Raw genomic sequence first — 24,324 nt, 5'->3', positions numbered from 1 at the left:
TATTGAAGTAAATACCTGTTATCTCTGGGATGTCAATTATTTCTATGTCTATTTATTAATAATAGAAATTAGGACTATAATTTTTTCATGTTGTGACTGGGGTACATCTTTGTCATTGGAAATAACCTATATTATTTTAAATCCGTATTTTAATTTTATACTGACCAAGTGAGTATAATCTCTGAATTTTTTATTAATAGTTAAAAGTGAAATCGACTTTTAATTTTAATTTGATGTTTCATTTGGAACTATTATAATTAAAATACTGAGATATAAAAACTAAAAAAGAAATACTGAGTGTCTAGTTCTTCGTTTCTGTATTTATAGTTAATGCAAGTTATTTACTTGCAGGTAGTTCTCTTATCTGTAAAGTAAGGAAATCCTCTTTCTCAAAATGTTGGTGTTCTCATGGTTGAACAGATGAAGAGTAGTTGAAGCTTACTTTTTATGGAGAATGCCAGTTTGGATGGTTTTTCCCTCCCAAAGAAGCTAATAAAGTATCACATCATTCACCTGTGAGGAATCAAGTTACATAACTTCCCGTAGTTCGTGGCTTAACTTTCTCTTACCACATTACTGAGACTCTTAAGAAGATGAGCTTAGAAGGTGGTTCACTGTAACCTATTTAAAAAGCTCTTCTTTAAGGTTACGTTAATATATTGATTTTTCTGGCTTAAATCCTTTTTAGAACAAAGCAGAATATTGGTTCAAATCCTTAGATTTCATGCTCTCCCATCCTCATGGTTTACCATATCTTTTTAAATAGTTTTTAACAATGAGACCTTTTATTCCATAGTGTATTACATATCTTATAGTGAATAGAATAATGTGATTTCATATTTTTGGTGATTCATATAAGTAAAGTTAATTATTGTACTACTTTATATATAATTTTATTTATAATTATACATTATTGTTACAAGTATTTTATTCTAATCTGACTAAATAAAGTTGATTTTATCTCTATTTGTTAGCTTGGAAATACAGATTTTTCACACTAATTTAGAGAAAATATGTTAAGATATAAAAAGTTTAGTTTTTTGTGAAATACTACTAATAGTTATATAGGAACTAAGGATAGATGTCTGCGGTTACTTAATGGATCAATAAACAGGCTCTCAACTGTGACATATTAAAGTCCAATTTTTGTTAACAAAATGTCATGCTGAATGCTTAACCCTGATAGGCATAAGAAACTTGTCTTTAGATGCTCTTGATATTTAACCTGGTGGAACACTCTGATTTTTAATCTTTGACACAATTTTTAGGCAATCTAATTTATTAAATTTGCTCAACAGCCTACAAGCAACTTCATGAAAGACTGCTTGAAGGAAAGAAAATAATATAGAAAGTATAATTTATAGATTTTAGTTTGTTATATAAAATGACAAATTTCTCAATTGTTTAAATATTCTCCTAATTAATATTGTTATTACCAACTACTAATATTTGAAAGGCACCCAGTAAGTTAATTTTTTTCTTACATTCCACAGATGTGTTCAGAGCAACATTGTTTTGTTGACACAAGCCTTTAGAAGAAAGTTTGTCATTCCTGACTTTATGTCTTTTACCTCTCACATTGATGAGTTATTTGAAAGTGCTAAAAAGCAGTCTGGAGGAAAGGTAAAATTTTTAATGTGAATATTTTCCTAAACCAGTCACTTAATTAAGCTCAAGTTGAGGTATAGAAATTCAGGTTGTGGAGTTTTTGTGTGCTTTGCTAGTTAAGAAGTTTAAGCTTAAGTGAAGCTACTGGATTAAATCTTTTAAAATATTTTAAATATTCAGTTTTGTTATTTGGGCTACAGAGAAATCTTAAGTTTAAGAATTCTTTTTGATTTTCAGATGATGGAAATGGCTTTTAACTCTTTAAAAAAAGAGTAACTTTATTAAGGATTTCTGTAAATGTGATACCCTCGAACATTAAATTTGAAAAATTCTCTAAATAAAATACTAAGGGCTATTTGATTTTTTTCTCTGTATTGAAAGTTTTTAGGTAATGAAACCCTGCTACCATGACTTTGATTAAAAAGTTCTATTTCTTTACGTTTAAAGAAAATCAAGTCTTAGTCTCTCTCTCTCTCTTTTTTTTTTAGTTTCTCTTTTAGAATGTGCTTTTCTCAATTCTCTAGGAATTGAGAATGCATTGGAAAACATGGGACGAGGGAGACTGAGAGAAGTCAGTTAGATCTTACCTGTAATCCTCAACTCTCTTCTGCCCTTAGTTTTTATGAATATTATTATAAAAGGTAAACCACAAAGCCACTGAGTACTATAAAATAACTCTTTATTCATGGAAGCTTAATTAAGATGAATTTTTTGGTAGAAGAAATATTATTTGCTTGTATTCTGTTAATTTTTTTCCCAATATTTTGTATAGGTTGCAGATTATATTCCTCAGCTAGCCAAGTTCAGTCCTGATTTGTGGGGTGTGTCTGTGTGTACAGTAGATGGACAGAGGTGAGTTTATTTCAAATTCATGAAAACCAACTTTAAGCTTTGAATTTTACGTAACAGTGAGCGCAAGGGAGACAGGATCATCTTTGTTGGAAACTAGCCATAACATGACAGGAATTCAAGAAGGAAAATAAGTTTAGATTTTAATTTAATTTTTAAAAACTCAACTAAAATAGTCTTACATTAAATTTTATGAGGTATTTCATCTCATTCACAATTGTAGTCTTGTTATTTGAGTATTTATTTTTCAAGTACTTGCAATTACAGTTTTCTTAGGAAAAGCAGACTTGTCAAAACATGAAATTATTCACTAGTGAACTGACCACTAATAGAATTGGTTTCTGTTTCTTAGTTTAACAGTAACAGCCTCTCATTGTCTTTGTTGCTCATGCTCTAGATATGAGCGATGTGGTAGTTAAGACGGTACAGTGTTATAGTAGTGGGTTTTTGTCTGTCACTTGCTAAGTGAGAAGTCGTGCGCAAACTCTCGGGGTCTCATAAGTCCATGAAAGCGATCTTTGGGAAGTGCTCATGCTGTAGGCAGAACCATTGACAAATGACATTCTAGCAGAATTATAAAAAGGATAATGATGTGTGAAGGCACTTGAAAGAGAATGATTTGGTTTTAAAATCAATGAATTATGTGAGGCCCTTGAAAAGTTGATAAAATTCTGGAATATTTTTTCAAGAATGACTTTATTACGCTGTGAGTAAGATATAAGGATTTCTTATCATGTTATAATTTGGTTTTGTCAAGTCAGAAAAATCATGCCAGAAAATTCAATTTTTTAAATTAATTTGAAGGGTTAGCTCAGAGTTACAATCTTTGTGTTCCTTTTATTTTTTACTAAAGTATTTTTTTAAATTAAAATATAACTTATATAAAATAAGGTGTACATCTCCTAAGTGCATATAGCTTTATGAATTTGTATCAGTGATTAATTTTATCCTAAATTTTGTTAAAACTACAAGTTGTTTAGCCTTATAATTTTCAATCTTAAATACCTTCTTTCTAAGTTATCTTTTTATTTTTTACCAACTATCTTCCTCAAGTATTTACAGTAAAAAGACCTATGACTTAGCCCATTCATTATTAAGGTATCTGAGGCCCAAAATTCCTCTAATACTGGCAGAGGTAAAACAAATACTTGGGTCTCTTAACTTCTAGTATGTTGTTCTCTCCATTATCACAGGCTTTTGTTCTCATTTGGGGCCGTAAGATGTACTAACCATTAATTGTGTGTTGAATTAAATGTTGGGTGCTATAAAAGGACACAAATACATGGGAAGACATGGCTTTATTCTAGTACAGAGTGATACCTTGTTTTTGTATTTGGAGGAAATGGTTTATCATGTAAAGGAAATTTTTATATTTGGAGGAAATGATTATAATGCAAGGTGTGCACATGATTGTTCTCTTAAACATTCTCTGTGTGTGGAAATGATTCTTTTAGGTAAGTTGACTTTGGACTAGAACATATGTATTTTTAAATGAAAGGTAATAAGACAGGCTCTTGTCAGGTTTTAAGAATGATTATCAAGTTGAAGTTATAGTCTGAATTAGAAATTATTCCTAAACACGATAGGAAGAATATTACATACTTTTACTATCTATTCATATGTATTTATATTCCATAATATACTTGGAAGTAAGGTGGCTGGCCCTCTGGTGTTTCTTTGCCTTTTCTTTGCCTTTTTTGCCCAGGGGCGGTTATTAGTAGTGTCCAGTTTCACTGTGAATGAGTTTCACTCTGAATGAATGATTGACTGGTTTGTGTTGGGGCAAAGGGCACCTGGGATCCCAGTAAATAAAAGAAAGATCTCTGCCCTTACATTATAATAGAGTCAGTCAGTTTTTCCATTTTTAAACCTATTTTGTACTTCATTTATATCCCAGTTTGGAAACATATAGAGCTTTCTTTTTGTTCTATTGTTTGGATACGTGGTAATAATAATGCCATTAATGCCAGCTCTAATACAGCTTACAAAACTTGGTGCTGTTTATTTTAACGGGGCTGGAATTGTGAGTTAGATATGGCTCACAGGCTAAGGTGTTTATGGACGAGGTCTCAGAGAATAGAGTGAGATCCAAACTGTGCCCTATTTAAAACTAACCACCACTGTGTAGCCATGATTAAACCTATGGGTGAAGAAGTGGTGACTGATTTCTAAAAGGATTAGTTCATTTTATATGCTTGAATACTGGTAGGAGTAAGGAGGGCCAAACCCTTTTAGCCTCAGAGGAAAATTTTCACATTACTTATTTATTATCTAATTCTGAACCATATTATTACTTGCATACTTTTAAGCTTTTGCCTTTTTTTTGCAGTATTTTAAAAATTTATATTCTTTAATATCCAAGTAAACTTGTGGTAAAATTATGGGAAAACCTTTATAAATTAGAATTAAAATGTAAAAATAACTCCAGTTATTCAAATATTTTTTCCAGTTGATTTTAATTATTTTTTAAATCTACTTTTAAATAGGCATTCTATTGGAGATACCAAAGTTCCATTTTGTCTTCAGTCATGTGTAAAACCTTTGAAATATGCCATTGCTGTTAATGATCTTGGAACAGAATATGTTCATCGATATGTTGGGAAAGAGCCAAGTGGATTAAGATTCAACAAACTGTTTTTAAATGAAGATGGTAAGAATAATATAAAAGTTCGAAAAAGAAATACCCCTTTTTCCTATTTAAATCTAAGAAGTTGGGACGCGCGGGTGGTCAGTTGGTTGAGTGTCTACGTTCGGTTCAGGTCATGTGAGTGCCACATTGGGCTTCCTGTTTTTCCTTCTGCCTGCCACCTGCCCTGCTTGTGCTCTCTCTCTCTGACAAAGAAATAAATAAAACCTCAGAAAAAATCTAAGAAGTTATTTTTTAATATTTTTGAAGAAAATTAAAAACATTTGTACTTTTTTTCATTTCTCATGGAATTTCTGTTAAACCCATAGACATAGTTTGTTTAATCACCTACTTTTAAAAATGTATATATATTTTTTAGGACTAGAGAGAAGATGGGGCAGGGAGTAAGATTTCTGTTTCACTCCTAACCACATATAGGAGAATATCTTGTAATAAAATCTTACAGTGTCTGGGATTTGCTGTAAAATAATTCAGTGAGTATAGTTGGGAGTGCTGGGTATGAATTATTACTGTATGTTGGTAAATATTGAGGCTAACTTAGATGCCTACATGGATGTTTATTCTATTCTTTCTACTTTTGTATTTCATATATATTTGAAAACTTCCAGCATAACAAGTTTTTATAGTGGCTGTGGTTATAATAATGAATATTTTTGCTTTTTCTTTTACATAACATTTAATATTTGAAAGGAACATGTTAAATAGTTTGATAACTAACAAATCTTACCACTTAATAGGAATTTAAAAGCAAAGGGGGAGGACAAAGGTACTTTTGAGCTAATAGAGGTTTTATTTTATTTATTTATTTTTAAAGATTTTATTTATTGAGAGAGAGAGAAGGAGAGCATGAGTGGGGGGGGGCGGTGAGAGGGAGAAGCAGACTCGCCACTGCGCAGGGAGCCCCATGCGGAACTCAATCCCGGTACCTGAGATCTTGACCGGAACCAAAGGCAGATGTTTACCCAACTGAGCCTCCCAGGCACCCTTGATAGACCTTTTTTTTTTGTTTGGTTGCTTGTTGTTTTTTGATAGAAATTTTAATTCTAAACACCAACCTATATATTGGTTTCTTTATTTCAGTCTTTCTGACATATACTGTGTTGCTCATTTCGTGGTGAGTGAAGATAGAATCAAAGAAAGAGTGAAGGAGTTTAATGGTTGCAATAATGGTTGTGACAAGTACACTTTTGCAATTTTTGTTTGTGCTGGATAAAAATGAAATGTGCCTTATACTTGTTATTGTTTTTTTAATGAAGTTATAAAAATGGTATTTTCTTGGGGTGTTTGGGTGTGCGTCACCCAGTAAAGCATCCGACTCTTGATTTCTGTTCAGGTCATGATCTCAAGGTCCTGGGATTGAGCCCATAGTGGGGCTCCATGGTCAGCAGGGAGTCTGCTTGAGATTCTCTCTCTGCTTGTCCTCTGCCCCTCCCCACTGCAATCTTTTTCTCTAAAATAAATAAAAGTTAAAAGAAAAAAAATGATATTTTCTTGTGCTTCTCTATTTGTTTTGAGAGCAATTATATTTTCTTACTTAGTTCACCATAGTCTTTCTGTCCTGATGCTGCTGTTGATTTTATGGACATTATCATAAACCAACAATTTCAATAAGGTCATCATATGCAGAAGAACCTTATTTATTAAGCCCATTGACATCCAGGTTTAATATGGGAATAACTAGTATTTTTTGTTCTATCAAGATAGAGCATTTTATAGGAAAAGTTAATATTTTTCTATGTAAGCCAAAATAGAATAATCTAGGTGGTTCTGGTGAATTGTGATTGGCTTTGAGAGAGGTATTTAAAGAATAGAAATGAACAAATACAGGAATTCAAATGTGAAGAAATATTTGAGAAACACAAAGAAATAAAATGGGCATGGAATAAATGAACATTACAAGTAATACCTTTTTTTGCTCTGTAGCTTTATGAGTTTAAAATTATAATTTACTGACACAGTAGTCTATAAGAAAAAAATCACAAAAAGGGATTTAGCACTGGTTTATAATTGAAATATGAAGTTTAAGAAGAGGTTTTACCTTGATAGTCTTTGATTTTTTTCCAAGCCGGTCCAGGAGTCTCAGAAGTAATGGGAAAATGAAGGCCTCACTGTGCCACTTCTGCATAGATTCTATGCTCTAAAGTTTTGGTTTTAAACTAGCCCAAGATAAAAACAATTTATCCGTCTTTTCATACTTAAAACTTCAAGGGTAGATTTATGATGAAACTATACATTTCATATATGTGCATGTGTCTGTGCATCTAGCATTATAAAATTAAAAAAAATGTGTGCTTATATTCTTCTAGCTTTGTAAGATTGTGATAAGTTAAGATTAATGTGAATATAATAAAAAAATTACAGTACTCTTTTAACTTCAGTAGTTTTACAGTGTTCTAACAACATAAAAACATTTTAGTGCTGTGGTAGAGAGTTGGTCTGATACTTTCTGTCAAGAAGTAGGTTACTTGATGGAGATAATCAGTTTTTGGAAATAGCTGTCACCTAGTGAAGTCTTTTTCTATCTTACAGTAGAAATTAGATTAATTAACAAATACTTACATAGCCTTCTTCCACTCTATTGTTAACAGCTTATGCAGGGTAAATGGATGTTGGTTCTTTGAGTAACTTAGGTAGCTAATGCTAAAGGATATGGCAACAGTTATACATCTATCTAATACATGCAGACAAAATATAAACTCTTATCTTACAAGTGTGTAATTTACAGAAGCCAAAATATATATGTTGGTTTATATTGTGAAAGATTTGAGAAAGAGAGGTGTTGAACTAATTTACATGAGGAAGACAGGACTGAATTTTATATGGGAAGAACAAAGTTTGGGTGGTTGGGTAAGTGGGCAATGCAGGATTAAACTTTATGTAGAATATACTTTAATTTTTATATTGCCCTTTAAAATTCTAGTATAATACTTAAAATATAAGTATCCGTATCAAACTGAAATTAATACATTTTTAGTTCTTAGTATGTACATTAGCAACCTTTGACATAGCCTCAGTTATGATCCACATCTTTTAAGGTTCATATGCTTAGCAGTTGGAGAACTTTTGCTAGTGTAATATAATGCATGTTTTGTCACTTTGGAGAATAAATACTTGGCTAAAATTAAACAGTTTTGTGCATTCTAGTTAAAAGTGCCCCTAAATTTCACATGTTGCCCTTGTCCATTTTATCATTATACCAAGCTAATTTTTGTCATTACTTCAGATGGTAGATTTTATTAATTAGCTTAAGTGTTATTTCTGCTGTCATGAGTATTTTTTAAATAAAATTTTGTTCTAAATAGAACCTTTCAATTCTCCCCTCCTACCTAGAGTGGAGCAGGAAGCAAGTAGATTTTATAGTCATAGGTTTTAGACTGCAGTAATGCTGGTGTTATATTATAGTATCTGGTATATTTCCAAACATTGAGGTGTCTGGCTTTTGAGCCAAAGGCAGAAAGAGCAGTTGCTTACATCTGAAAATTGCAGCGTCATGCCATGAAATGGTTTAGTGTTCTTTGAAAGGTCGTCTTGAATGTAGCTGATGTGATATTTGCAGAATATTTGTAATTTAGATAATATTAAATGCACACATTTATGTGTTACCATTGGAATATACACATTAGCTGCCTCCTAAAGGCCCTAGAGCTTAAACATGATAATGTCAAAAAACCATGAAAGGGCACACACAGAAACAGCTACACAAACATAAATATAAACTAATGTAGCACAGGCTGATCTCTGTATTGTTTTCTGTCTGTATCTTTTTTTTTCCCCAGGTGAATAATATTGAAAATTTTTTGTTTCTTGGCTCCCTCTTGCCACGTAGTACTTTTCTTTGACAGTAGTTGCTCTCATTTTGTGTGACCTAGAGAAGGCAGACTTTTCTTAGTGAGATTTGGGATAGGTGAACTCTTGTTTGTAAATACTCTGATATTATACTAAATTTTAACATTTGGAGCTAATCATCATCATGAGTAACCCAAAACGTACAGTGTTTAAACCATAGCTGCTAAATCACATTGTTGATCTTATATTGAGGGGAAACTGGTAAACTGTCAATCACCTAATATTCTGTCTTTATTTTTTTTTTTAAATAAAAAAAATTTAACGGTATTATTGGGAGATACTTCACATGCCATATAATTCACCCATTTAGAGTGTAGAGTTCAGTGGCTTATAGTGTATTAATAGAGTTGCACAGCCATTACCACAATCCATTTTGGGACACTTTTGCCCAAAATGATAGCCTGTACCTATTAGCAGTGAGTATCCATTTCTCTCCCACCCTGGCGACTAGTAATCTACTTTCTGTCTCTATAGATTAGCTTGCTCGGGGGTGCCTGGGTGGCTCTGTCATGACTTTTTCTGCTCAGGTCATGATCCTGATCGCAGGGTCTGAGATCCAGCCCTGTGTGCTTAAGATTCTTTCTCTCCCTGTACCCCCCAACCCCCTGCTTGCTCACTCACTCTCTTAAAAAAGAAAAAGATGGTTTGCCTGTTCTGGATATTTTATATAAATGGAATCATATGATATTTGGTCTTTTATGACTGGCCTGTTGTACTTAGAGTATTAAAGTGCTCTCATGTGGTAGATTGCATCTGTACTTTGCTTTTTAAAAAATGCATTGAAGAGGGTATGTGCTATGGTGAGTGCTGAGAAGTGTGTAAGCCTGATGATTCACAAACTGTACCCCTGGGTACATTTAATTTAATACATTTTATGTTAATAAAAATAATAACAAAATAATGATAAAATAATGATAAGCAAAATAATGATAATAATGATACTCTCCTATTTATGATTCATAAAACAAGACAATGATTAATAGAATTAGAAAAAAAATTACTGAATAACATTACATTGTATGGGTAATAATACCACAATAAAAATAATCACGTTGTGTTTAGACATTCATCAGTTGACAGGACATTTAAATTGTTTTTCGCCTTTTGACTATTACGTATTATGCTGCTGTGAGCATTGGTTTGCAAATTTTCATGTGTGCGTATTTATTTATTTCTATTTTTATTGGTTATATACCTGGAAATGGAATTGCTCAGTCATATGGAAACTGTTTAATTGTTGAAGAACTGCCAGGCTGTTCTCCAGAGCTCAGAGTTATTTAGTTATAGATTAATTTTACAGAAGGCAACTTGCTTAAAATTTAAGGAGAATAATAATTATGCAGTAAGTGAATTCTGTTGGATTATCAAGTTAGATAAGAATTTGTTCCCCCCAAAATAAATCACTACCACAAATAGATAAATTAGGAATTGTGCTTTCAGATAAATGTTTTCAGTGTCCTAAGGCGTTAATATTTGGCATTTGTGCCATGCCATGAATGACAGGGTAATCAGTTGAGATTTGAAATTCTATTTGTTCTAAGAATTAAAAGAGATCGGATTTTGGATGAACTTCAATTTTAAGTATTTTTAAGATAAATACATCTTTACTGTCAGGAAATATAGAAAAATAAATGAATATCATTTAAATCCCATGTAATATTTTTATCATAGGTATATCCCTTTATAGTGTTTGTGTTTTCTTTTTCTGCATATGTATGTGTGTATTCATAACAACAAAAATAAAGCACTTTTAAAAAAAGATTTTATTTATTTGATGGAAAGAGCACAAGTAAGCAGGCGGTAGGCAGAAGTGGAAGGTAAAGAAGCCCAGCAGGGAGCCCAGTGCGGGGCTGACCCCTGACCCCAGCTGAGCCACCCAGGTGTCCCCAAAATAAGGCATTTTAAAAAGCAAAAGTGGTTTCATACCAGATGAGCTGCTTTCAAGGTTATTTTTTAACATTTGAGTGCATAAGGGTGTGCCATTTACATTTAAGCATTTCATGTGTTTTACTTCATTCAGAAATTATGACTCACTGAGGTGTTGATGTTCTTTATTACTCCCAACATACAGTGGGAAAATTGAGGCACAGTGAAGTTCAGTTACTTGCATACAGTCAAATAGCTAGGAAATGGTAGAGTTAGGAAATTTTAATGTACTTTTATACTGCTATTCACTGTCTTTCAATACATATGAATCTTTTTTTCCTATATAATTATTATAGAAATATATTATTGGTTTGATAAGTAAATGACTTAAATGCATTATTTCACCCTCTCTTTTCCCTGCCAAAAAAAAAAGACTAACGATATCTTACATAAAGAAAATAGATCTGTATTCACAGGAAATACCTATGCATCATGGAAAATGATATCAAGTATTTGAAATGATGCTGTTGTTTTTATATTTTACAGATAAGCCACACAATCCTATGGTAAATGCTGGTGCAATTGTTGTGACTTCATTAATAAAGGTAAAATGTTGACAATTCCTTTTAACCTAGTAAGTTTTTAAAAATAACTAAGGCATAAAGATGAATCTTGGATTATTTATGTAGAACTATGAAAAGTTTTTTAAAAAATCTTATGGTATAAAGCTAAAATTCTTATTTATTTAAAAATAAATAATACAGTCTCAAGGACGAAATTAAAAAACAGATGACTCACTGTAGAGTTACTCAGTTACCCTTGACCTGAAGATCTGGCAAAAATTCAAAAAGAAGTCTCTGCTGAACAATAGGCACAGAGGTTTTTCTTCGTAAAGTTTTGATATTTTTTTCTTCCCTTTCCTTTTGGCTCTTGGAAAATAAACAGATGTAAACACAGTTAAAAGCATTTTCTGTTAACTGTTTGTCATCAGCATATGTAGGAACAAATGTTTTGGTACTTTGTGTTAAGACAAAGTACATTTACCCTTGAATATTCCGAAGTCCTACTACTCTCTCAGGAGCTACATTCATGATTTTCATTTAAACTTCTTTCATTTGTTTTGCTTATTATCATAACTAAAATAAGTAAGACTTATTCCAATTATTAAGTTATATTATTTTTCTTATGTATTGTTTTACATTATATGTTTTGATTGTTTTAGTGTCTGGTTTGCCTTAATAATTGGAAGCTCTAATGTTGTTTGGAATAAGTATTTGAAAATGATTTGAGTGTGTGATACTGTTTAGATTTTTAATTTCTAATTATAAATTTCATTCATATTCAAATAAATCTCATTTATGTTTGGAACACTTGTATACTTTGTTCAGTGAATCTGTGTTTATCTCTTCCAAGCATAAAAAAACATAACAACATGGCTTTGTAGATGCTTTAGTGAGGATGGGATACCCTGGTTACATAAAGAATATTTGGGCCTTTGGCCCAATTAATAAAAATATACATAATTTCTATACTGGAAATCCTTTTTCATAAATTTTATATGTTCGTGAGAAAAGGCTTTCAAATAGAAGACTACTGTCATAAGAATTATGTATGTTTAGTTGTTATTTTAGGACAAATACTTTGTAAGCATTGGTCCACTTAATCCTTGTAAATCTAGTGAGGTAGGTATTATAGCCAAGGATTATTCTTTAATGTAATTCATTTAGAAGACTATGGAAATTTTTATTTTGCCCATTATAATATTTGGCTATTCATGACTGTTTTACCCAAGATAAAAGTTGTCAGTTTGAGGTGAAAGAATATTTGTTTATTGTAGAAAATTATAATACAAATCTGTGCTAGCCACAGTCCTTCCTTCAGGTAGTTTGCTTACCTTGTAGTGTGAGATGGACACAAGTATAAATGGGTCCTTACAATGAAATTCAGTGAACACTGCGATGAGAGAAAAGTCCCATTAATAATTGTTTAGATTTGAACAAGTAACAAATTAGAGGTAAGGAAAGTTATAATAACACAACCTATGTATTAGTGCTTGCTTGATGAGAAAAACCACTAGAATGGTTCTAAACCTTTTTTGGGTCTTCCCAGAAAAATGTTCACTTAATGATGATTTTATATCAACTAAGGAGTTTACAGACCCTTCGAAGCTGATCTGTGAGTCCAAGTTGAAGAACACTTACATTGGAGAAAGAGTAACATAGCACACCAGTAATATTTTCAGGAAAGGGCATGTATAAATGATTAAAGGAAGCTTTCCTTAACTGCATGCATTTAAACATCTTTCGTTTAATGATTCATGGGTTTCATATACTATGCTGAAATGCTGCATGTAAATGCATGTATGGTCACATCACAGCATCACTTCCTCTGTTTCACTCTCATGTGCAGTCATGAGCCATAAAAGTCACATTGAGCCACATTAATATGAAACAGTGAAAAAGAACGCATATACACAACATAAATGTGGTTCAGTGTCCAACAGTGCAAAAGTTTAACTGAGTCATCTTGTATTTATAAATTTGATCAGTGATTTTAAATATATAAACATTTTTAATTTACTGGCAAAGTTGAAAATGAGGCTTTGGGATATAGTTCATATTTAAGGTCACTTTCTTGGAATGTTTGTTTTGTTTTTAGAAGTGTTTCACAAGTTTCTTTCTCTTTCTTTAATGAAGTTCATCTAGGTCTTGGAGGGGTAAGCTTCATCTCCCTCTGTAAAACTGACTGTCCCAGAATGTAATACTTCATTAGACTGTTGTTTTTTTTTTTAAAGAATTCAGAATGCCTCAAAAAATCTGTATGTGATCTGTGAAGTTTGTACGATCACGTATTTCTGAATTGGTAATCGAAATTGAGGTAACAAAATCGTAGCTGAAAGGGTCTTCAAGTTCAGCCTACTTACTTTATGCAGTGAGGAAACGGAGACTAGACAGGGATTGACAGCAGTAGAGCCGGGCCTGAGCTAAATCTGGTTTGTTTGCACTTCATTACAGTTCACTCTACCATATTTAATGTACGTATTTGCTGCTTCTCTTGATGACATCTTTGTCTCTACCTAGCATGGTTATGTTGTCCAAAAAGCAGGAATTTTATTTTCTTAATTTTAACTGGCTCAAAAGATAACAATTTATTGGCTTAAAAGTCACATCTGATTTTTAGTGGGTGTAATACAGTCATTTTTGGACATTATTCAGTACCTGCTATCTGTAAGGAACTAATGCTTTCTCGGGAGCTTGCATTTGAGTATCCAAAGTGTGGATATTTTACCATGGCTACTAGATGTGAATTTTATTTTTTAGCTCTTTTAGTTGATGACGTTAAGGATGGTGTTGTTTTTTTTTTTTTTTTCAAACTTCAACTTTATGTGCTGCTATTAAAACCTTCTCCTCATGTTAGTCCTCTCCCACCCCACCCCAAAAAATTAAGTAGAGTCTTTAGTAAGACTCTTTATTTCTTAATTTTGTAGTATTGATATTTTTTCCTTGTAGGATTGGAGATGATCCTCAGGAAATGGGGGAAGAGGCAGAGCAAATGTTCAAAAGGATTAGCAGATTGTGGAAAAGAGGAGGATTTGGACAGAAGGAACCTGTTGCATAAATTCTTAACTACTAAACTTATAGGAAAACTCCAATATTTAAAATTTTAAACAAAGCTTATATAGGTAAATACCTTCAAAAAAACCAAATGTCATTTTGTACTTAAAATGCACATAATTTAAACAACTATAAAATTAATACCTTTTTTTTTTCTTTGCTGTAACTACTAAGTTTAAAGGAATACTTTCTGATGCAGTTTGTTTTATCTGATGATGATAATATGGTTGCTTTGTTTAAAAGGAAGAGTAAAAATAAATTTGAAAGGAGCACAGTTAACTCTGGATGAAATAGCAGTATATGTATGTAATTTTTTTCTTTGCAATGGTAAAAACTTCACCTAGATTTAGTTTAAAAGTTAAGATCTTCAGGTAACTTGATAGTTGGGGTGGGAAAATGAGGACAACATATTTCAATATAATTGCCATAATTCTGCTTTTGTATTTTAAAGGTAAAGCATAAGTTACATTCTCTTCTGTATTTATGTCTCTCCTTATTCTGGTGATATTTTCCAGTTTTTGTCATTTAAAGAAGCCTGATTTTTTTTTTTTAAATCAGAAATATTTTTAAATTTAAAAAATCAGATTTTTTTTTCTTTTTAAAAGACAGTTCAATCATTCTCCATGAAAATAGGATGAATTTAGTTAGTCTGTATGTAGTGCTCAGTTTGGTTATGTTAGCAGCAACCTTTTGGATGTGCCTGTGAGCCACACTTTTAAGGTGGTTTATGGCTCTGGGGACCTCTGGGTGATGCCTTGGGTTTGGTGATTTTATTGTGTTAATTGTTTTATTCACTCCAGGTTTATATAAGTTGAATTGTTTGAGGTTTTTTTTTAATGAAAGGCAAATAATTTATTGCCAACAGAACTTTTTATATTTAGGGTTAATTTAGATAATACTAGATTTAGAATATTATTTTTTTACCTGTAATATCTACTGTGACTCCTCCAAGTATTATTTAGCTTTAAAGCATTTCCTGTGGCAAGATTAAACTAAGAGTATTCTATAAAATCATTTTCAGTTACTTCTTTTTGCCTCTTTTATGCCTCTTTCCTCTGTGATTGCTAATTTTCCATTTGCTTTTACACCTCCATACTTTATGAATGAAATCAAATGATTTACTTACAAAATAACTGATTAATGCATGGACTTCACATGAATCATTTTTATATTAAATTTATTAGCATATATCCCTGTTAACAGTAATATTTTTACCTGTGTTTTAATGTATAATTCATAATTGAATTCAGGAGTATGTTTGTTGTAAAAACAGGCTATAAAAACACTCCAACAGGGTTATATTAATTCTTTTAACAGCCAGTGTTTAAAACTCTGTGCCTGTTTATCACATTTTCATTCATAAAGTTTTCTTTGATGAAATGGAAATTCCTTAAGTTAGTGTACGTATGTTTACAGAGAAACTAGTTTGTATACTTTTCTAGTCTCTGGATCCCATTACTACTGTTTTCAGACAAAACATGGTTTGCTTTTTAAAAGTCATTTGATCTCCAGGTTCCTGTAAGTCTTTTTTAACATATGAAAATCCCTTTAGAAACTTCCTTTATCTCTACCCAAGGACACAATTTAAATGTATATTATCAGTCATTCCTTACAATAACAGTGCAGCTCATTCTGCCCATGAGGACTGTCCCATTCCTTTAATAAAAACACTTTCTCACACACACCAAAAGAAAAAAAAAATTTCATTTGGTGAATATGTTTTCTCCAATTTATTTATTTATTTATTTATTTATTTATTTATTTATTTATTTTTCCTAATGTACTTACTATGTATCACTATAACTTTTTCTAGAATTAAAATAACATATCTAATAATGGTTGTAGAGTGACTTAAAACTGGGCTAAGCATAATCTTGTTATGGGAATTTTTTTTTCAAGAGATAAAGGGGCATTAATAGTTTTAAGACTATCAGTTTCCAAATTTCAGTTTTCATATGTGTCTTTCTTAAAATTAGTCTGCCTTTGGTCCAGATATTTCCTTCCAGTTTTCATAAGAAGGCATACTTCTCATGTATCCCAAATTTTACTCTAGTGCACTGCTTTAGGTTGTAAAAACCTCTTGGGCACCAACAAAAAAGAACATTTTGAAATATTAGAGTCAGTGGTATTGAGGATATGAATCATTGCAAAGAGTGGAACAACCCTTTGTATATGAGGTTGTTTCTAGGTCTTTGGTTTCAACAAAATGGACAGAGGATCTGATCAAGTTGTTAGTAGGAGCATTAAGTCTAAGTTTTAAGGATGGGTTGACTTTTTTATCTGTAAAGAGCCGAGTGGTATTGCTCTAACAAAACCTTTCCTATTTCAGTCTACTTCTCTGTTGTCAGCAAAATTTCTCAACTCATACATCCGGAAATTTTTAAATAGGAAGATTTAATTTCTTAATTTTAGCTGTATAAAGTAACAGCTGTAAATTAAGATGGGACATTATTAACAAATATTTTTCTCTTCAACTTTTTTATGAAAAATTTCAAACATATACAAAATAAACATGATTGTATAACTAGCCCCCATGTACCCATTCCTGGCTTCTGATTTTCATATCATCTCTTCTTCCACCCCTCTGTACCCCACTACTAGATAATGATGATGGATTTTTTTTTTACAGTTTACATTTTTGCTTTTGGGGGTTTTACTCTCATTTATTTTTTATGTGTGCTTTTTCTTTTACATCTTTGCAGATAAACTTTATATAGTTTTTTTGTTTGTTTGTTTTTAGAAACTGACATTTTGTAATGAAATATATCCCTGAGATACACTGAATCCTCCCAAGAGATACAGGGGCAAATATATTTTATTGACTTAAATACTGTTTTCAGGGTAGATGGTAAGAACAAACATTAATCAAGTGCTTCTACATTTAAATGGGAAAAGTTTTGGGGAGAAACTTTCTTGGGTCAACAAAAATCAGTGAGATACTTTATTTTGCTTGTTTATATAATCTGCCTAGGACATTTCAAATAGCTTATCCAAAATGTTATATAACAATTGATGTTCGTAAATATCAGTTGTTTTTTAAAAACAGCATAGAAGCAAAACTCAATTGTGCTTTAATTTAGTAAGCTGCAAAGTAGACCAAGCATGTGACCATAGTCTAGAGTTGAAAGGTTTTTTTTCTGTTCTTTTTATTAAACATGACAGCTAAATAAAGCAAATTTGTATTTTTTTGTAGGGACAGTTTAGGTCAGAGAATGAAAGTTCAGTATGACCTGTCTATTTTACATTGATTAATTGTATAATGGTAATTACCCATGTAACATCCCAATGCAAATGCTGACATCATTTTCCAAAAGAGTTGTGTTTTTTTTTTGGTTTTGTTTTGTTTTTTTGTGCTTTCTCAAAGGTTAAAAAGGTTTTTGTGGTTTAAATGTTGTTACATATTTTACAGCATTAGGATCTATGGAATATTTTGACAACTGCAACAGTTCAATGAAGTTGGTAATTTCTTCTTTTAATTATTTTTCATTGAACACCTTTGGACTTACATTTTGAATTCTGGTGTATTATAAGGAAAGAAAACTTAAAATATGTCAAAAGGCACTTTAGAGAAAATACATAGATAGTGATTACAATATGGCTGTAGCTAAATTATCCTTATCTTGTTTAAGCTTTGTTAATGCCTAATTTTGATGAAATAGTGTGTTCTTTTCAGCTACTGACTGTATATGTGATTGACATCCTTTCTTAAATAAGTTGATTTGTAAGGTTTCATGGATTATCAGCCACATCCTAGTCCACGTGTAAAGTGGAGAATGAACCTGGCTTTATTCAGTTAAATAATTCTGTGGTACAGATTTTCCCCCTCATAATAAAATTTGCAAGTGTAATGTTTTAGAATATTTGAGGGTAAAGTTAAGAAATTTGTTTAAAAATTTTTAGTTGTCAAATTATTTTAAACCTGTTTTGAAAATTAGAGATGTATTGTTTCTTTTGGGTGCACATCACCAATTAATACGTTTGATTTCAGATCTACATCTTACTGCTTTGTAAACTTCGCCGAGGTAAAATGAAACCATTTGGCTACTTGAACTGATCTACGTTACATAGGTTTTTCCTATTGACATTGCAGTAGCTAACATACCCAGAAATAGCAGTGATGAAACAATACATCTTCCATGCTCTGAATTGGCATAATGCTAAGTTCAAATGTAGCTAATTTTCTTAGAGACTATGGAATATATGTTTTTTTAGTTCAAGTATTGTTAAAACATTTGAGATGTGAAAGGTAGAGCTTTCTTTACACTAGCAGAATGTATTCAGAATGTTTGCATATACTAGGATTATAAAATTTTAGTTAGTTTTGCAACATAACTCATTTTTCTAACTCTAATACTGGTTTAAGTTTATTTTAAAAATATAAGTAGATCATTCTAAATTGGAAACCATAATTTATAAATACTCAATTCTTTTCTAAGGGTGAAACTTTATTTTAAGTTTTTTTAAAATATGAAATTAAATAACATACATTCTAGAATATTATGTGTTGTCCTGAAAGTTAAGGGAACTTGGGGTAACTAAAATTCTGTAACTTTGGGTTGGGTAAAGATATACTTAAAATAAAGCATTCCCTTTATAATTCAGATCCATTCTCAACATATTGGTGTTAATAAAAGAATATGTAGAAAGTTTATGTAAATATTAAATTATTTTAGAGTATTTCCTAGTGTTAAAAGTACTAATGCACAGTATATTAATCATAATGATAGCAGTTTGAAATTTTGGTACTATATTCACTTAAAACTTAGCTGTGGGGTGATGCCGATATTAACATTTATGTCTCATTTCTTTGCAGCAAGGAGTGAATAATGCTGAAAAATTTGACTATGTAAGTGCAATATGGAATTCAGTTTTTGTGCTATATTTATATTCCTTATATATTTGTTTTTTGACTAATACTTTCTAATTTTGGTTTACAGGTGATGCAGTTTTTGAATAAGATGGCTGGCAATGAATATGTTGGATTCAGTAATGCAACGTGAGTCTGATTTGTGGCTTAAGTTTTTTATAATAGGCCAGGCCTCTTTAAATTAACAAACTGTAACTAGATTATAGAATTCTATTTTAAATGCTGTCTTGTCCCACCTCTCTCCCTCCTTTTACCACCCCTCTCCCTATTGTAATACACAATATACTTAGAATTAATCTGTTTTCGCTTGTTGGTCCCAGGGTTTACTTCAGTGAGTAAATAAGTCCTAGGGTTTACTTCAGTGAGTAAATAAATGCTTTAAACAGTTTTGATAAACTTCTTGTGGGTAATTATAGAGTTAGAAGGGAACCCAACTGTACCTTAAATTACTGGTAGTTAGGGATACCTGGGTGGCTTCTTCGGCTCAGGTCAAGACTGCAGGGTCCTGGGATTGAGTCCCACACCCTGGTCCTTGCTCAGCAGGGAGCCGCCTTCTCTCTCTGCCTGCCACTCCTCCTGCTTGTGTTTTCTCTCTCTCTGACAAAATCTTTTTAAAAAATTGCTGATAGTTATTGTTTTCTTTTTGCCTGTGATACATGTTTTAATCTCTCTCTCTCTCTTTTTAAAGAATTTATTTATTTACTCATTTTGAGAACAAGAGAGCATGTGTGAGCTGGGGTGGGGGCAGGGGAGCAGAGGGAGAGGGACAAGCTGACTCTGGGCTGAACGAGGAGCCCATATCGGGGTCAATTCCCATGGCCCTGAGGTTATGACTGAGCAGAAAGTAAGAGTTGGACACTTCACTGCCTGAGCCACCCAGGTGCCCTGTCTTACCTCTCTCAGTTTCTCTACCTGGCTAACTTGCCTTTGACCCCAATTTTTTAATTTTGAAATTTGCCAGTCTACAGAAAAGTTGAAAGAATAAACAATGAATATCTGGATATTTTCACCTATATTTTTTGATTAATATTTTGTCTCATTTGCTTTTCCTTAACCTCTTTCTTTAAATAGAGGCATTTAAAAACGTGTATCTCTCTCTATATGTACATATATGTAAATATACATGATTATGATGGGATTGTTTTCCTGAACTAATTGAATAACATTTCACCCTTAAATAACAACGTGTATATTCCAAGAATAAGGACAGTCTCTTACATAATCACAATACCATCAACAAATTTAAGATCACTAACGTTAATTTAAAAATATCTTCAATATGTAAATGTCCCCAACTGTCCCCTAAATGCCTGTGATAGCCTTTTTTCCCCAGGAATTAATTAAGGTTCATGCAAGGCATTTTTGTCTCTTTTGCTTTATTGAAATAGAAGAGTTCCCCCTGCCCTAAACCCTTGCTTCATAAAATTTTACTAAATGGCTTTCTTTGAGGAGTGCCAATCACTTTTTTACCAAGTAGGAATTAGCTTTCTCTGTGAAGGACCAGATAGTAAATATTTCAGACTTATGGGCCATAGAAACTCTTTGAACTACTCATTTCTACTGTTTTGGTAAGAAAGTAGCTATAGACAATATGAGGTGGTGTTCCAAGAAATTTTATTTATGAAAATAGGCAGCAGGCTACATCTGGCCCATGGGCTATAGTGGATATTTTCTGTTTTGAATAGGTCTATTGTTTCCTGTAGTTAGATAAAGCTGAAACAGTTTTGTCATGACTACTAACTAGGTGATACTTTGTACTACATGTTTCAGGAGGCAAAAATTTTCTGCTGTACCAACTTTTATTTATCTGCTTAAATATCTTTTCCCAGAAGTTTTTCGTGAATCACATCTCACCTCTCTTCTGTGGTCTCATATTACCATATTTAATTGAGCTTACTCTTTGTCTCTCTGCCCCATCACTGCTGTTAGACTCTGATCTCTGTTAGACCTGGATAGAATATCTTCCAGTTCACTTTTGTATTCCTGTTACCTGGCAGATAATAGGCACTTGATTTAGTGTTTGTTGAACAGAGCCAATGCTGGGCATTGTGGTCATTGCTGAGTAGTTATTGCACTATGTTGATTTTTTTTAAAGGCATGCAGGTTGACAAGTTTATTTTCCAGAGCTTTTCCACATTCAGCATTGTTTTTCTGACCACAGAAACTATAAAACATGTAGTTAGAGGGGACTGCCACCCCCAACTGCATGATCGATAATACAAAGTGTGTCACCCATGTTTCCTCTTGTCAGCAGCCTTCTGGAAGCTTGTAGGTTGATTTCTCAAATGTACTGCAAATTAAATCTGTCTAAAATTAAAACTCATTCTCTTTCTTCTCAAACTGCTCTTTGCTCCAGGGTTCCCATCAGTTGATATCATGATCCTTTCAGTAGATTGCATTAGAAATCTAGACTTTTGTACCAGACTTCATTCACCCTGTTTCTCCTCTTTCCCATCAGGTTGGAAGATTTGCTGAACTGCTCTCATGTTTGATCGCACTTCTCCTTCCATTCCTATCACCACTACCTAAGTTCAGGCTTTCAGTGGCTCTTAACACTCCAGTCTCCTAATAACATCATTCATCCTTTCTTTTTCCCTTTTCCCAAACTGATGTTAGAGTTATCCTTCCAAAGTATAGATCTGACTAGGTAATTTGATTGGAAGCCTTTAAGCTTTCATTTTGTTGGCAATCAGCCATTTTTAGCATTTATCGGTCTTGATAATGTGGTCCTAGTCTCCTTTGTTAGTTCGATGTTTCTCCACTCTTTTCCATGAACCCTATTTCCCAGATACATCAGAATATGTGCCATTCTTCAGTGAAGTTCTGTCTTTTATACTTTTTACCTTTGTGTTACATGGAATTTGCCACTGCCTAGGCTTCCCCCTGAAATCCATTAATCCAACAGATGCTGAAAGGCCCATTTCATTTGTCCCTCTCTCAGTGAAATTTCCATGCATTCCCTCAGTTGGAATTGATTATTATACTTTTTGAGGATCCAGAAGATTCTGCAACTTTTTAGTATATTTTTTAATGGTGGAATATTTGATAATTTTAAAATTAGTTTCTTTATTCACAAAATACGGAGATTAGAAAGGGTGTACCTCACTTCAGTCCTTTTACAGCTGAGAAAGTTAAGGCTACAAGAATTGCCGTTTAAATGACTTCCTCAAGACACATAGCTAGCCTATTTGACAGAACTGGGACTGGAACCTAGCAGTCTTTACTCTTAGGTCAGTGTTCTTTATACTGTACTTTGCTATATAAATTAAACTACAGAACAATCATACTCTTAATAATAATAATAAGTAGAGAATAATAAATAAATAATAATAAATAATAATAATAATAAGTAGAGAAATTTTCTAAATAGAGTAATTTTTTTTTCTTCCTAGGTTTCAGTCTGAAAGAGAAAGTGGAGATCGAAACTTTGCAATAGGATATTACCTAAAAGAAAAAAAGGTTTTTGAATTTTTGTTTCTATTTCAAATTATTTTATTTAATAAAATACATTGGGATGTATGCTAAGAACTCAGCAACAACTTATAAGGAATTACCTATTACTATTGAAGTGCAGAAATTTTTGCAAAACACTCTTGAGTTAATGGTGTCAAAATGGTAATAACATTAAATTGATTTAAAATCTGGCAGTATTCAAGTATTTGACTAGTTTTATTAATGCAACTTTTGCTTAAGGATTAGCCAATTTTTCCAAAAGTGTAATGCCAGACTGTTGTTGATTAAATTTGATTTTTAAATTTTAAGAGTGATCCAGTAACTTAGTTTATGAATTATGAATCAGTTTATAGTATTTAGAAATCTGTATGTGATGTAGTTTTATTTTATTGTTCTTCATTATTTCATATTTATACTGTTTACAAATTATGTGCTGTTTTCTCAAGGTGAAACATTTGTGTTCTTTTTAAATTTAATCTTTATGTATCTTTTAGTTATGTGCATATATTCTTGTTTTTAATTGCCTTTCTGTTTTTTTCAGTGTTTTCCAGAAGGCACAGACATGGTTGGTATATTAGACTTCTATTTCCAGGTAATTTACTTTAACTGTATGAATTGTATATATAAATAGGTGTGTCACACTTTGCGGAATCATGGCTCCAGATTAAGATAGAATACATTTACCATTGACCTTCCCAAAAAAGCCTTCATAAAAGATAATTTCATGTCTTTTTCTCCAAAATGTCATGCCTCAGAATGTAAGAGGGAGGTTTTTTCTGTAAAAACGCTATATTTAAGAAGTGTCAAAAATTATGTATAACTCTAGAAATTCGCTTGTCCTTATTTAAACTAAGCTGATTTCTTAGCTTTTCAATTTTGGAGAATTTATTTGTTTATCAGAGGGTTTATATTCATCTTGAAGAGGCAGTTTTTTGGTTGGTTTAATTCATTTTTGCAGTGTCATCTGATGGTTTTTTTCCCAAGTTAAAGTAGCTCTCCGCATTTGTGAGAGAGGTGAACCAAACATAATCTGTGGTTATAGAACTTGGTTTTAAATAACCTTCCAGGACAGCTCTCTTTTCTCCTTGTGTTTTCAGTTCATTTCATTCCTACAGATACAGTAACATTGGAGCCTCTGATGGGCTATAATATCAAGCTACATAATAACAAATTACTTACCATTGATTTCTAGTTAACCTTACATTTATCTGTCTGTACAAGATGTGCTTGAATTTAGAACTTGTAATCTTCAAGAATATATAAGAAATATTGATAATGAAGTACATTTTGATGACAGTTTGTCACCTGCTAATGTAAAGAATTGTGAATCGAGAATCCAGACTATCAATATAAAATAAAGGTCTAATCTGGCCACTTTTTAACCATGTGACCTAATTTCAGTTACTTAGACCTTGTTTTATTATGTATAGCACATGCTTACCCTAACTTTCTGCATTACATTGAAGATAATATGAGATGATATGTGTGAAATTTCTTTGAATTCAAAAGGTATTATATATATAGTATCATATTTACTTATATCCAGTAACCCTATTTTTTGCCCTAGCCCGTAT

At 32.1% G+C, this 24,324-nt stretch overlaps 1 protein-coding gene across 5 annotated transcripts in view; it reads left to right on the top strand.

Moving 5' to 3' along the window:
- GLS (glutaminase) overlaps nt 1-24,324 on the top strand; it is a 78,969-nt gene that overhangs the window by 18,811 nt on the left and 35,834 nt on the right. For 3 of the 5 annotated variants that reach the window (XM_032860210.1, XM_032860211.1, XM_032860212.1), the window contains exons 4-11: nt 1,494-1,623; nt 2,381-2,460; nt 4,944-5,107; nt 11,363-11,421; nt 19,244-19,276; nt 19,368-19,426; nt 22,690-22,756; nt 23,292-23,342. In XM_032860210.1, the coding sequence (XP_032716101.1) occupies nt 1,494-1,623; nt 2,381-2,460; nt 4,944-5,107; nt 11,363-11,421; nt 19,244-19,276; nt 19,368-19,426; nt 22,690-22,756; nt 23,292-23,342 (643 nt within the window). Of the gene's footprint in view, nt 1-1,493; nt 1,624-2,380; nt 2,461-4,943; nt 5,108-11,362; nt 11,422-17,253; nt 17,890-18,418; nt 18,453-19,243; nt 19,277-19,367; nt 19,427-22,689; nt 22,757-23,291; nt 23,343-24,324 lie in introns of those variants that run through there. The other 2 variants (XM_032860213.1, XM_032860214.1) reach the window with 2 other exon arrangements.

The sequence above is a fragment of the Lontra canadensis genome, unplaced genomic scaffold, assembly GCF_010015895.1.
Source record: "Lontra canadensis isolate GAN:19392208 unplaced genomic scaffold, GSC_riverotter_1.0 scaffold18, whole genome shotgun sequence".
Taxonomy (NCBI): domain Eukaryota; kingdom Metazoa; phylum Chordata; class Mammalia; order Carnivora; family Mustelidae; genus Lontra; species Lontra canadensis.
Note: the sequence above shows the minus strand (reverse complement) of the source record. Positions and strands in the feature narration are given on the sequence as shown.